Source organism: Coffea arabica, chromosome 1c (genome assembly GCF_036785885.1).
Source record: "Coffea arabica cultivar ET-39 chromosome 1c, Coffea Arabica ET-39 HiFi, whole genome shotgun sequence".
Taxonomy (NCBI): domain Eukaryota; kingdom Viridiplantae; phylum Streptophyta; class Magnoliopsida; order Gentianales; family Rubiaceae; genus Coffea; species Coffea arabica.
Genome location: NC_092310.1, coordinates 42,974,988 through 42,990,659, shown reverse-complemented (window position 1 = coordinate 42,990,659; position 15,672 = coordinate 42,974,988). Strand labels below are relative to the sequence as shown.

At 36.7% G+C, this 15,672-nt stretch overlaps 2 protein-coding genes across 2 annotated transcripts; both read right to left on the bottom strand.

The window, feature by feature from the left end:
* Positions 1–3,950: 3,950 nt before the first annotated feature.
* Positions 3,951–4,898, bottom strand: LOC140005372 (uncharacterized). Its single transcript, XM_072046264.1, has one exon. It carries the CDS (start codon positions 4,896–4,898, stop codon positions 3,951–3,953), a length of 948 nt encoding a protein of 315 aa, XP_071902365.1.
* A 5,897-nt stretch (positions 4,899–10,795) lies between these two features.
* On the bottom strand, positions 10,796–15,433 carry LOC113723843 (putative late blight resistance protein homolog R1B-16). Its single transcript, XM_027246812.2, has 2 exons — positions 13,308–15,433; positions 10,796–13,228 (listed from the first exon to the last, which is right to left on the bottom strand). Exon 2 carries the CDS (start codon positions 13,081–13,083, stop codon positions 10,972–10,974), a length of 2,112 nt encoding a protein of 703 aa, XP_027102613.1. The 5' UTR covers positions 13,084–13,228; positions 13,308–15,433; the 3' UTR covers positions 10,796–10,971.
* Between the last annotated feature and the right edge of the window lie 239 nt (positions 15,434–15,672).

Below are 15,672 nucleotides of genomic sequence, written 5' to 3'. Positions count from 1 at the left end.
AATGTACCTCTATATATAGGCACTACAAGATTAAAGGTACATAAATCCTATTAAACATCCACTATTACAATAATATGAAGAAACCTATGAAACGGTTTCTCCACTACATGAATGGATTTATGAATTGTAACTTCTATACATAAGTAGCCATAAAATCATGAATTAATCCCCTTGGGAATACAAAGGGACATCCACATTTTTGTTATTTCATAACACTCCCCCTTGGATGTCCATTACACAAAGAATATGCCTCGTTAAAACCTTACTAGGGAAAAACCCAGTGGGACCAAAAAACCCTAGTGAAGGAAAAAGAGTACACTATTCTTGTGTAATAATTTCTCCCCCTGATGCAAACGTCATTTGAGATCTTTTAATCGTTGCATTCCAATACTCTTCACCAATTTCTCAAATGTCGCAGTTGGTAATGCCTTGGTAAATAAATCGGCCAGATTATTATCTGATCGGATTTGTTGCACATCAATTTCACTATTCTTTTGCAAATCATGAGTAAAAAAGAATTTTGGTGAAATATGTTTCGTCCTATCTCCTTTAATATATCCTCCTTTCAATTGAGCTATACAAGCTGCATTATCTTCATATAATATAGTTGGAGGATTTTCTTTTCCGGAGGATAACCCACAATTCTTCCGGATATAGTGGGTCATTGATCTTAACCAAACACATTCTCGACTGGCTTCATGAATTGCTATTATTTCAGCATGATTCGATGAAGTGGCGGCTAGTGATTGCTTTGTAGATCGCCAAGAAATGGCTGTGCCTCCATATGTAAATAAATAACCAGTCTGAGACCTTGCTTTATGCGGGTCGGATAAATACCCAGCATCAGCATAACCAACCAATTCAGGTTTGGATTTATTTGAATAAAATAAACCAAGATCTATTGTTCCTTGGAGATAGCGAAAAATATGTTTAATACCATTCCAATGTCGTCTTGTGGGCGAGAAACTAAATCTTGCTAATAAATTTACTGCAAATGATATATCAGGCCTTGTACAATTAGCAAGATACATTAGTGCACCAATTGCACTAAGATATGGTACTTCAGGACCAAGTATCTCTTCATTTTCTTCTCGTGGTCTAAAAGGATCCTTATTAGGATCTAATGATCTGACAACCATTGGAGTACTCAATGTATGTGCTTTGTCCATATAAAATCGCTTTAATACCTTCCGGATATAAGCAGTTTGGTGGACAAAAATGCCACCTTTCAAATGCTCAATTTGTAAACCAAGGCAGAATTTTGTCTTTCCAAAATCTTTGATCTCAAATTCTTTCTTCAAATATTCAACACTATTTTGAATCTCTTCAGGAGTTCCAATTAAATTTAGATCATCAACATATACCGCAATTATCACAAAATTTGATCCATTTTTCTTGATAAAAACACATGGACATATTGGATCATTGGTATAACCTTCTTTTGTCAGACATTCATTGAGACGGTTATACCACATACGTCCAGATTGTTTGAGCCCATACAGAGACCTTTGTAATTTAATAAAATAAATATTTTTAGGATTTGATTTGCATGCTTCAGGCATGTTGAATCCTTCGGAAATTCTCATATAAATATCATTTTCAAGATTCCCATATAAATATGCAGTAACGACGTCCATTAGACGCATATCTAATTTTTCATGTACTGCAAAACTCACAAGATATCTAAATGTGATAGCATCCACTACAGGTGAATACGTTTCATCATAATCAAATCCAGGCCTTTGTGAAAATCCTTGGGCTACAAGTCTTGCTTTATATCTCACAATTTCATTTTTCTCATTTCTTTTTCTCACAAATACCCATTTATATCCTACTGGCTTTACACCTTCAGGTGTTTGGACTACAGGTCCAAAAACTTTTCTTTTAGCCAGTGAGTCCAATTCAGATTGGATCGCATCTTTCCATTTTGGCCAATCATTTCTACCTCGACATTCATCAACCGATCTAGGCTCATGATCCTCGTCCTCTGCCATAATATCAAGTGCTATATTATATGCGAAAATATTATCAATAATTATTTCTTTTCGGTTCCAACTTTTTCTTGAAGTGACAAAATTTATTGAATTTTCTATAGTTTCATTCTCTTCAAGAATTGGCTCTTTAGGAGCGACCTCTTCAGGAGGTTGAATTTTGTCACTAATTGTTGATTCATCTATTCCTCTTTTCTTTCGAGAATTTTTATCTTTGGAACCAAGAGGTCTCCCACGCTTCAGGCGTGCTTTAGACTCATTAGCACTTGTGATTTGTTCTTCAGGGACATCAATTTTAATCGGAGCATTTTCAACAGGAATATGTGATTTAGTAACTCTTTTGGAGTCATTAAATGCATCCGGTAATTGATTTGCAATTTTTTGCAAATGTATAATCCTTTGAACTTCTAATTCACATTCTTTAGTACGAGAATCAAGGAAATTCAATGATATTTTCCAAGTGATTTCCTTTTTCGGTTGATTTTTATCTCCCCCTAATGTCGGAAAATGTGACTCGTCAAAATGACAATCTGCAAATCTCGCAGTAAATAAATCACCTGTTAATGGTTCCATATACTTAATGATTGAAGGTGATTCATATCCGACATATATCCCCAATCTTCTTTGTAGGCCCAATTTACGACGTTGGGGCGGTGCAATTGGAACATACACCGCACAACCAAATATTCGTAAATGAGAAATATTTGGCTCATAACCAAAAGTTAATTGTAGGGGAGAATAAGTGTGATAACTTGTCGGCCTAATTCTCACAAGTGTTGCTGCATGTAAAATAGCATGTCCCCAAGCAGATGAAGGAAGTTTAGACCTCATCAACAATGGTCTAGCAATTAATTGTAGCCGTTTAATAAGTGATTCGGCTAGACCATTTTGTGTGTGAACATAGGCTACAGGATGTTCAACAGTTATTCCAATGGACATACAATAATCGTCAAAAGCATGTGACGAATATTAACCAGCATTATCTAGACGAATTTTCTTTATTGGAAAATCTGGAAATTGTGCTCGCAATTTAATTATTTGAGCAAGCAATCTCGCAAATGCCAAGTTGCGAGTAGATAATAAACATACATGTGACCATCTAGTTGATGCATCAATTAGCACCATAAAATATCGAAATGGTCCACATGGTGGATCTACAGGCCCACATATATCACCATGAATTCGTTCTAGAAATGCAGGGGATTCAGTCCCAACTTTAACTTGTGATAGTCTAATAATTAATTTCCCTTGAGAACAAGCAACACAAGAGAATTCATTGGCTTTTAATACTTTTTTATTTTTCAATGAGTGGCCATGTGAATTCTCAATTATTCGTCTCATCATTATAGATTCAGGATGTCCGAGACGATCATGCCAAATTATAAAATCATCGGGATGAGTAGACTTCTGGTCTACTAGGTGATGAATTTCAATTGCACTAATTTGTGCATAATATAACCCAGAAGAAAAAGAAGGTAATTTTTCTATTTCGCATTTTTTCCCATAAATGATACTTGTGATTAATAAAAATTCACCATTTGTCTCAGTCATTGTCTCGATATGATATCCATTTTCGCGGATATTTTTAAAACTCAATAAGTTTTTTCGAGACTTGGGAGAGAATAGTGCATTATTTACAATAATTTTAGTCCCTTCAGGGAGAAATATAGTGGCTCTTCCGGAGCCTTCAATCAATTTTGCACTACCACTAATGGTATTAACATTTGTCTCTCCCATTTTCAAACAAGAAAAATATTTTTTATTTTTCAATATGGTGTGCGTAGTAGCACTATCAATGAGACAAATATCATCATCACCATTATTTAATCCCAAATATTTGACATCCATTTCTTCTTCAGGAAGAAAATTTCAAACAAAAATAAATATTAATAAAGATGCGAAAATAAATATTCAATGGAAAGAAAATTACATGAAAGATATAAAGCATCATAAAAATATCTAAATAATCATGGGATATTTGTTGACATCTTCAGGATGTTCAAAAAAATCAGCAACATCGAGGTGTGTCATGTCAGCATCATCACCATCATCATAGTCATTCTTTTGATCAATGAAATTTGTCTCAACACCTTTGTCTTTCTTTTTCAATGATGCTTGATAGAGGTCAACAAGTTGTTCGGCCGTACGACAGGTACGAGACCAATGACCTTCCATACCACACCGGTAGCATTTTTCTTCATAAACTTTCTTTTCTCCATTTTTCTGATCGTAGTTATTTTCCCTCTTTTGGGAAACATTTTGTTGCTTGCCCCGGTTAAAATTTTCACGGGGCACACATTTACTACGATCACGTCCACGGCCACGGCCACGTCCGCGGCCTCCTCCACGGCCACCTCTACGGCCACGTCCACGACCTCGACCAGAATTTTGAAATTGGGTCGCATTCGCTTCAGGGAATGGACTTGCACCAGTTGGTCGGGACTCATGATTTTTCAGCAACAATTCATTGTTTTGTTCAGCCAAGAGAAGACATGCAATAAGTTCAGAATATTTTTTAAACCCCTTCTCTCGATATTGCTGCTGCAGGAGCATGTTAGAGACATGAAAAGTAGAAAATATTTTTTCTAACATATCTTCATCAGTGACTTTTTCGCCACATAATGATAATTGAGAAGTGATTCTGAACATGGCTGAATTATATTCGTTGACAGATTTAAAATCTTGCAGCCGTAAGTGAAGCCAATCATATCGGGCTTTTGGAAGAACGACCAACTTCAGGTGGTCGAATCTTTCTTTCAAATCTCGCCAAAGGACAAGAGGATCTTTAACAGTAAGATATTCTGATTTTAATCCTTCATCTAAATGATGACGAAGAAAAATCATAGCTTTGGCACGGTCTTGGTTTGAGGATTCATTTTTTTCCACAATAGTATTACCAAGACCCATTGCCTCAAGATGGATTTCAACATCCAATACCCATGATAAATAATTTTTTTCAGAAATATCAAGAGGTACAAACTCTTGTTTTGTAAGATTAGCCATAAGAAATTGAAATAAGATTTTGACTTAGAAATTTACCTCAAAAGTCACTTGAAGAAATACGGGCAGAATTTCGGCAAAATCTTGTACTTCACTTTTGCTCAAAGTAGCGCCTTCGTTTTCGCCATTGCTCAAAAGAAGAGCTTTCGTGCTGATAACGTGTTATAAAACTAATCAAATAAGCTACTATAATATCAAGTGAAATATTGGAGAAAGAAGTAGAGAAATGGAGAGTAATATTCTTATATTCCAATAAGATACAAAAGTCATACCAAAGGGTTTCAATGTACCTCTATATATAGGCACTACAAGATTAAAGGTACATAAATCCTATTAAACATCCACTATTACAATAATATGAAAAAACCTATGAAACGGTTTCTCCACTACATGAATGGATTTATGAATTGTAACTTCTATACATAAGTAGCCATAAAATCATGAATTAATCCCCTTGGGAATACAAAGGGACATCCACATTTTTGTTATTTCATAACACATATATCACTTTTTGTTTTGTATAATTGAGAGATCCCAGTGTGATTTGAACCGACCGCTTGGACTTACAATTCACCGCAACAGTAAATAAAATATTGAACAACATATTATACTCAGTCAATAGTCAAATTATTTTTTCCCCTAAAACTCATACTATATATCCTGACTAAAAATATATATGGAACACAAAAGAAATTAGATTTCAAAGATATATGCCTGCCCTAATTCTGTACAAAATTAAGTTAATTTTTTGTACAATTCCTAAATTAAATTGGTTCCTAAAGACTAGAACACTTGCACTCAAATAATACAGTACAATACAATACGATACGATACAATACAACCTTTGTTGCTTAATAGGCGTCCACACTCATTTGACTACAGAGGTTTGTTCGAATTAATATTATAATAAAATTAAATTAGATAATTGCATGGGAATCTCACTCCTGTAAAACACCTAAAACCTAACCACTGCTACCCCTCCGTCCCTAGCCATCACTACTACTACAGTTTGTATTTCAGTCTTCAGCATCTTCACTCTTATCATGGCTGTGGTTGGTTGCAAATTATTCTCTAAAATTTATTTCACCACCTACAGGCAACTTTGGTGGTTCCCCGTGGTCGTGTCCCCTGTTGCTGCTATTATGTGTTTTGCCCACTCCGACCTTCGTGAGCAGCATCCCATGACGGTAAATTTCATCTCCAGAGTTTCAGGTGTTGTCATTCTCATGTTAGATTTTTTTCTCCTTCACGATTATGAAAAAACTCAAGCGTATAGGGTGCTGCACCTCAAGTTTAGTATCCTCGGCCGATCTACCTCGGTTCAGCCATACTCTCCGGGCTGAACGAAACTTCTCTGGCGGGAACTTCTTCTTCTACTTTGTTGCCACTACCGTCATGTGTGGGGAGAGGCTCTCATTTCTTGTGGGGTCTGTCGAGCTTATCTTAGCCTTGGTTTTGGCTCTTGGTTCTGGACCTTTGTTGCATTATCTTGGTCTTGTCTTACCTCTGCTGCTTGCCCTATGTGCCTCAAAAAAATCGAAGGAATGAGGGGAAGGAACCATGGAGATGGAGATGATTGGAGGTTCTAAATTCTTGTGCATATTTCGGTAAGTTTACTAGTATTATAAATAAGTTACTGTTTTACTTTGGTAGGTTTGCTAGTAGTATAAATAACTTAATGCTATCTCTATCTAATAGATCATCTTGTGTTGTTCTACTGCTATCTCTCAAAGATTATCACAAAGATTACAAGGACTTGGTTAGTTATATAATTTTGGTGGGGCCACTAGCTTCTAAATTTGGCCATTCTGGTGATATATGCTATCTTTTATTTCTCAGTAACGAGGATAATTATCCAAGACTGTGACACAATCTTTTTAAGATACAAAAGTTTGGCATTTTCTTGGTTTCACTCTTCACTTTTAGTAATAGGAAGCCCTTTTTTCTTTTTTCTCCCTGTCTCTCTCTTATTTTTATTTTTTTTTCATTTTGTTTTCTGTGATGTTTGGAAAGAAAGCATTTTTGTTATCTATTTTCTCTTTCTTGTTTTATTTTTTCTCTCATTTTTTATTTTGTCCCTGGAAGAATGGATACGTTTCTGTGACCGTAAGAATTATTATTATTATTTTTGCTAAAGTTTTGGTTAAGTGCAAATCATTAACGTTCCATAGCTTTCTAATCTAAAACTTCAAAGGCTGTCTCTAAATATTAATGTATTCCATGATGAAAGAACTTTTTAGTTGTTTGTTACTAGGTCTTGAATTCTAGACCTTGACCTTTAATTCTCAAATCAGCACTTTCAAGTCTCCACAACCTTTCATAGCACAAATTAAACAAGCCAAACTAATAGTGTGACGACCCATTTCTCCTTAGGGCGAACCCTAGGGTTTCGGGGTCCGCCTGCCTATCTCTCGCTAGGATTCGATACAAGTTAAATTTAAACTTAAAACTAATCAACCAATAGCAAAACCAATATAAAGAAAAGTCGCTTCCTTCAAATTGTCATTCAATTCTTACATCACAATGTTTCCAAAAGGTACATCAAATTCCCCAAAATACAACCATCCAAAGTTGATTAAATCATTTACATCCAAATTCGGATCAAATATAATCAAGCCGATTTCTCAAAAATCTTTCCACTCCGAATTCCTGCATAGGAAAACAAACTTAAACAGGTGAGCTAACGCTCAGTGAGACCAAGAAAAAAAACAGGCAAGCAAGCAAGTACAACAAGTATTAAACTTATAAAGAAAGGCAGTCATAATGTTCATGTAATTCACAAAAGAAAACAAGTCATAATCAATAAAGGATACGGAAACTCTCATAAGCTAACTCCACACTGCTTTGCCAAAGTTTTGATCCAAAATTTCAAGTGTTAACACTCCGTCAACCGAGCGAGTATCAAGTCCGTAGAACTTCACTTTTCACCAAATTTCCGTCCACCGTTACACCCCCTACCGGGGCCAAACGTCAAACAAGTTTTTTTGATATTACTCGAGTATATCCAAGTCAAGTATATGTCCAAGGTTTACCAAACCCTTGCTGGCTTGAGTTGAATGGCTCGCTATTGGTTTTGGGTGTCCCCACAAGTTCAAGTATAAGTCGATGAGATTGCTCTCAAATCGACGTCAAGTCAAATGCAAGTGTAATTTGTCAAGTACAAGCAAGTCAATTATCAAGTCAAGTAAGAGAGAACGAGTGCGATAAAGTACACATTCGTCTCAACAAGCCCAAATCATATATTTAATAAGAAGTAGTTTAAGTATTATGCAACAAGTCATGCACTTGACACTCACCAATTCAAAAGCAAGTGAGCAATAAATTCCTTTACAGTTCCACGCCAGGATTGAGCATCTGAAGAAATATTAACCAACCATCACTCACGGATACCCTAGGCCACTTAGCGTTCAAGGAAGAAAATGCATTTGCTTAAATTTAGAACAATGCCTCAAAGAGTTTTAATCTATCGTAAATCGAATTTCAAAAATGAAGGTGTTAAAGTCACAAGAGAACTTGTTTCATCCATGGAATCAAGTTTGAAATGGACTATCAATCTCAAAAGGAAGTTGAAAGTTCTTAAAAGTTCATTTCATAGGAAACCAGAAATTTCCAGCTTTATGTGACAACACTTGAAAAATTATATCTTGAGTTTCGTAAGTCCAAAAATTGAAAAATTTATACCGTTGGAAACTGGATTCAAAGTACTAAAACCTTCCACAAGACATTTTTTCAGATTCAAATCAGAAAACAATCAAATCTCAGTTCAAACTTACTGTTTTATTAAAACAGGGCAGAAACAGTCTGGATTTTCAGTAGAGTTAGAAAATTCGGCAAACTTCACAGGAATAAAATTGGCTTCTGAAATTCATAACACAGCAAGAACTTCAAGTCAAGTTTCAAACGCATCAAGAAGAACTCAATTTGGATTCTCAAACACCAAGATACAACAGTTTTAAGAAAACTGGTTTTCGCAACTTGTTCCGCGGATTTTCAGTTACAAAGCTTCGACACAGTTTTGAAATCAGGCTATAACTAACTCTACACAAGTCCAAATTGAGAATGGTTTATGGTGTTGAAAATTAGATTCAAAATTCTATAAATCATCAGAAGAAATCGCATTCAAATTCTTTTCACAAGAGGGACGAAATTGAGCCACAAGATGTAACTATATAATTTTCTCGGGTAAATAGGTGAAGCAAATCAGTCCATTTTGCTGGTTTGCTACGGCTCACTCAAAACGAATTAGCAGGGAAATGTTATACCGTTGGAAAGATCTTGGTGTCTAGTTTCAAATGCCATAAATAACACTTGATTTCGATTTTTGTACAAAGATTTATACATGGACAAAGAACCCCTGGTCGGCTGACCTGGGTAGCTTTTCCAGTTTTCTTCCTTTTTTCAAAAGTCAAGTTTTATCCAATCAATTGAAATGATTTTTGAAAGATAATCTCTACACACACAATACAACATATAACAAGCATTTTAGGAGCCATATAAGCAACAAAATTCGAAATCAAAGTAAGGTAACAAGGAAGCAAATTTCGGTCAGCACCTCCCTTAGATTCCTTCCAATTTTCTCTCCACTACCAAGCCACTTATCAAGCCATAATTCACAAAAACAACAACAATCAAGCAAGAAACCTCATGTCCACTACCTAAAAGGCTACCTCAAGACCACTACCTAAGATATAAAGCAAGAACAAGGGTTCCCTCAAGTTCTCTAGCTTAGGTTTTTTGTTAGGATTTTCAAACCCATGAAAATCAACCACTAACCACTACTAATCTTGGTAAAATTTAAGGATTCAAAGGAGATGAGCTTGTTACCTCTTCAAGTTCTTGAACCCTAGTGGAAGGCAAGACTTTTCACCAACACTCCACCAAAAACCACCACAAGATAGCACCTTTCTTCTACCTAAAGCAATATCCAAAGGTCTTGAGGGTTGGGTGTTGATCTTTAGCAAGATCAAGAGCAAAAGATGAAACTTTATCTTCCTCCTTTTGAGCTCCTAATTTTCGGCCAAGAGAGAGAGAAAGTGAGGGAGTTGGAGTGTTTGATTTGTGGAAAAAGTTGGAAGAAAACTAGCCTTTTCTTTGGTGAAAAAAGCCAACTTCGAATAGTGGTATAATAGTGTCATGAACTCCCGATTTTCGGCCAAGAGAGAAAGAAAGTGAGGGAGTTGGAGTGTTTGATTTGTGGTGAAAAGGTTGGAAGAAAACTAGCCTTTTGTTTGGTGAAAAAAGTCAATTTCGAATAGTGGTATAATAGTGTCATGCACTACCAAATTCCTCCTTGTTTGCTACACTTAAACACTAATTCTCCAAGGTAGTTCTTCTAGTACTATAAATACTCATTCATACTGGTCTAAAATTAATTCTCCAAATCTCCGATTAGTCGTGCCGGCGCGACTTTTGAAAATTTTTGACGCGTAAATGATAAAAATATAATTTAAGTAAAATTCATACTACAATAATAAAATTCAATAACACCAATGCAAATAATTTTAAAATAGGTGAAATTAAGAATAAAAATACGAGTCCTCACAAATAGCATAGCACAACACATGATATGTACCCCACATGCACATACCATCACTTTCATAGCATCCATCTTCCATGACACAACACACTTGACTTAGCATCAATACAAGATTGTATCAGATTGTGTATTACCAGTTTCTGATAAAGCTATTGTGATACATGTTTTGATACACAACTTCACGATCCTGAGTTTGTATTCTGCAAAATGGAATCAACAGATACTTTATAGACTTGATTATATAGTCATCTGCCAAAAGGTGTATTAATCATCAACGTTTTCACAATCAATTTATCAAGCAGTACATTTATTTGTTCAATAACAATTTTCATCATATGTATGCATTAAAGCAAAAAGGTTACATCATTATAAACTAAGCTATACAGAATATTCACCCTTATGGCAGATTATCTTTCTGACTATCCTGATCATCCTTTTTGAATCTCAATCGGACCATGGAGGAGTATCCTTATTCAGACCAATTTCACGTGAGATAAGGATTTTCAGATCCTCATTTCCGTAGTCCACCTGCTGTTCCTTGATATCTCGAACAAAATCTCCAGTAGAGCGTAGACATCCATGCACCTCAATCAATTGAAGAGTTAATGTTTCCCATAAACAAGAAGGCAGCTCTTCCAATTCCTTGCAACGTTTCAAAACTAATTTCTCAAGACTAGGAAAATGATGTCCTGAGCCTCTCCACCTGACTGTCTGCAAGGATTCCAATTTCAAGAATTTGAGTTTAGGGAAGATTTCCTCTTCTTCCATGTCTTCCATGTCCCATTCCTCTACTCCATCAGCTGGTCGAAGTAACTTAAGAACCTCAAGATTACGTATTTCTTTTATTGTGGAAAACATATTCCAAGGAAAGTACTCCAGGGTCAACTGTTTAAGACTTGAGGGGAGATGAAATTCAATATGATATGCTGTCACATCACCTAGAATCAGCTTTAGTGATTCTAGTTGAGTCAGAAAGCCCATTTGCACGATTGTTTTGCTCTCCCCAGTAGATTCTTTGGATTCTAGCAAACAGCATTTCAGTTCACGAATATTTGGAAACTTTCTCATCATCTGTACCATACTTTGCCCCAGATAAAACCTCGGAGTGGAAAAGGTGCCTAAATCATATAAGGTGGAGGAGTTGTCAATGTTGTCATTGGCCAACCTAATATCAATGAAAGCACCGTGCACATGGAGATGCCTCAATTTCTGCATGTTCCACAAAGCATCAGGCAGTAAACAATGTCCTCTGCAATATACCGTCAGAAGTAAAGTTTCCAAGTTTGAAAGGTTCGCAAGTGAGAGTGGGATGTTCAGAATATCACTATAAAATGTTACTGCCAAGTACCTCAAATGAACAAGCGAGCATAATTCACATGGGAAAGTATAGCGTATCTCCGTATTTCCCAAATCCAAGACTCTAAGAAGTTTCAGGACAAAAACAAAAGATAGTATATAGTCCGTGTCTTTACTGCTGAAGTAATCAGACTGCAGCAGCAGAGAGCGTATACGGGTAAAAAATATCCTTGATTTTGCAATATACTTGAGATCAGAGCCGTATGATAACCGACGTAGGTGGTGTGGCCCATCAAACGCCTCCTTAGACAGTTGTAGAAAATTTATATCTTTGGCTTTTCCCTTGCAAAACACATGCAACAAATCATGAATGTGGCAGGTCTTGACCACACCTAAAGATCTCTGTTTCCCCACTGTAACCAAGCTTCTCTTAATTAGACTCGTTATATAGCCTTCTGCAATTTCTTCTGGGCTTTTTGACTCATTCTTCTGAACAAATCCTTCAGCGATCCATAACCACTTCAACCTCTGGGTAGGAATTGCTTGATCTTCTCTAAATGCTCCAAAGTAAAGGAGGCATGGCTTCAAATGATCAGGTAGATGTATGTAACTCAATTCCAGTATACTCTTGCATTGATCCGTGTCACAAACTATGTTTGAACTAAGGCTATTCAAGACTTCCACCCAACCAGATTGATCTAGAGTAGCAAGAATTCCAGATATGATGACAATTGATAAAGGCAGCCCCTTACAGTTTCTTGCTATTTTCCTCCCAAGAACATTCAGTTCTGGAGGGTAGACTTCTACTCTAGCATTTGCCACATTTGTCTGTAGTAATTCCCAGCTTTCATCATCAGTAAGTAGCTGAACAACATGACGATTTCCAGTAATCTCATGATCCCGACTTGTTAAGAGAATTCTGCTTCCATTGGCATCATCAGGAAACGATATTTTCAAAGTATGCCATGCCTCAATATCCCATACATCATCCAGGAATATGAGATATTTCTTTCCCTTCAAGTTTTGACGGATTATATCAGGCAAATCATCATCTTCCTTCGTCTCAGAAAATTGAGCTTTCTGATCAATGCAAGCCAAAATCTCAAACAACAGATCTCGCTTGTTATATGTTTGAGAGATACAACACCAAGCACGAACATGGAAGTGAGATGTAACTGAAGGATCATGGTAAACCTTTTGTGCCAGAGTTGTCTTACCTATCCCAGGCATCCCCACAATGGAAAGCATGTCCAACTGCATTGATCCTCCTTTGAGTTGATTGATTATCACTTCAACCTCCTCATTCAAACCCACCACAGCTTCAATTTGAGTAGCGCTATCAGTACTGAGCTCTTTGTTAGTGCCACTCCACTTGCTTCTTGTTGTTGGGGAACAATTTAAACAACTGCAAAAACAATCGGAACGTCATTAACAAAATAGAAGTGCTAATTTCAGCATCCACTAATTTATTGCCAAAATATTACCTTGTGATAGTTTTCAGGGCTTTCAAGACATAGTTTTTGAGATGAATCTTCAGGGCTTCACCTTTAAGAAGCTTAATTTTTTTGTGATCTTATCAAATAACATCAGAGAATAAAATGATATATCTCCAACTATTAAGGAGTCAATAACAAACTCTACTTCATATGCCACCTCTATAACACGACTCCAAAGAGCTTGAAGTTCTTTGTGCTGATTGCATTGCTCCCCGTTATTCTCCAAGCACGATCTTAAGAATAAAAGATCATCTTGCATTGTTTGAAGGTGGAGATTGTCCGTCCGGCTGTGCTGCTCCACACTATTTTCCAAAAATGATCTTAAGAGTAAAATATCTTCTTTCACTCTTTGAAGATGGAGCTCGTCTTGCTGGTCGTGCTGCTCCATATTATTCTGCCAAGGTAATCGGAGCCCTTTTGGAACTTCCTGCTTTAAAGACCTTGTGGAATCTTCCTCAGCCTTCTTCAAGTGCGATTTTAAGAAGTCAGCTCCATCCCTTGCAAAAGAAAGTAGATCCACTTTACTGCTTGCCAGTTCCTTCAAGTTCTGTAGGAGAAGATCGATAAACCCCAGTTCACTGGTTGTAGGAAAGTTAAACCTTAAATCTACAGGATGCTGTTCCTCAACTTCTGCCTTCCTCAACTTCTGCCTTAATAAGCTTAATCTTGTACAGTAAACAAACGAGCTTAACATCTGTTTCCTTGGCTGAAGTTTCTTGGATTTCCTCCTGATAAAGTGAGAAAATTACATCTACAACATCTTCGACCACAGCTCCAATAAGATCCTTGGTTCTTCCAGGTAGCCCATCATACTTCTCTTGCTGCCTTTGGAGAATGATTCTCAGGAATTGAAGTCCCTCATAGAGTATCTTCATTTGATGCTTCAGAGATCTAATAAAACAGGAAGGAGAATTTAGTAGTAACTCAAATAGATTAGCTTGAAGTGAACTTACAAATTTCCCCAGTATAAACATTTCCATCTGGGTAGACACAATGAGCGATGATGATCCAGATTGCAAGAAGCCAATGTGAGCCAAACGGACTTGCTGATAAACATGCTTGATGTTCTCTACTGATTCAGTAATCTTCAATTTAAGTTCATTAAATGCTTGATTATCATCTTTGAAAAGAAAGCAAACATAACAAAGATGTGCTGCAGATAGAACTACAACTCCCCAATGCTTCTTCACTACCCAGGAGGGCTTGCCTCGTAGTCTGGCAAAGTGAATCAAATTGTTAAGGGATACCAACGTCTCTTGAAGGGTTTCCAGCTCTCCATAATATACTGAATCACATTCTATAACATCCTTAAGATTCTCCAGCAAGGAGTGGAAGAATTCCATGAATTCATCTGCTCATGAAAAACTGGGTTTCACAAAGCGATCCAACAGACTCTCGTATGCTCTTGAACTCGGTTGGATTCTAGCCCGAGCAATGGATTGCGTAACCAATTCCAACATCTCGACATATGCTTCGCTTATTTTATGGTCACAATCCATTAGAGTTTTTCGGAAACCAGAGACCGCTGCAGCCAAGTCGCTGGGGTGCAATCCATCCTCTGATCTAAGAAGCAGCTTGTAAAACTTGTAAGCTTCTCTATGAACAAAGTCTTCAACTCTGGAAGAGTACGCCAATCTCCTTGAACACAGCACAAATGTTTTCACCAGTCTTAACTCCACCTTCAGGAAATGCACTTCCCAAACATGAGGACTTTGGAAGAAATATCTCTTTTCCATAACCCACTGCAACTTGTCCAAGATTGAACAGATGCAAGTTTTCAAGTCCATCTGCTTTCTTCTTCTATTGCTCTCAGATTTCCTTCTCTCTCAGAAGTGATCTTATCTTCTCCACCTCTCAATATGTGACTGAATCCATCCAACCCCCTGTTTCTCCAACGGAAATATATGTAAAAACGAAGCAGGTAAAGCGATTGTGTGCTCCAACCAATCCCAACACGATTTGGGTCGACAGTACGCATGATTGGTGCAAATGAAACGCGTCAAAGAATGAATTGTTAACCACTAAACAACAAATGAATCTGCCTTCTTTGATTTATTCGAATTCATATTCTTGCTTAGAACTTCTAAAAGTTGTTATCCCATGGAGACAAATCGTCAAAGATGTGGGTTGAGTTTCTTTGTGAATGAGGTGTGAAATGGTGGTCATACTCTGTTTTGACAGTTTTATCCTTAGGAAATTATGTTATTATATTTTCGTTTTATAAAAGAACATTGTAGTGTAAAAAAAAAAGGGTTATTATCACTTTACCCCCTTAACCTATATCACTACTATCAGTTTACCGCCTAACGTTATCTTTTAGTCACTTTACCCCCATAAGTAATTCAACTCAACA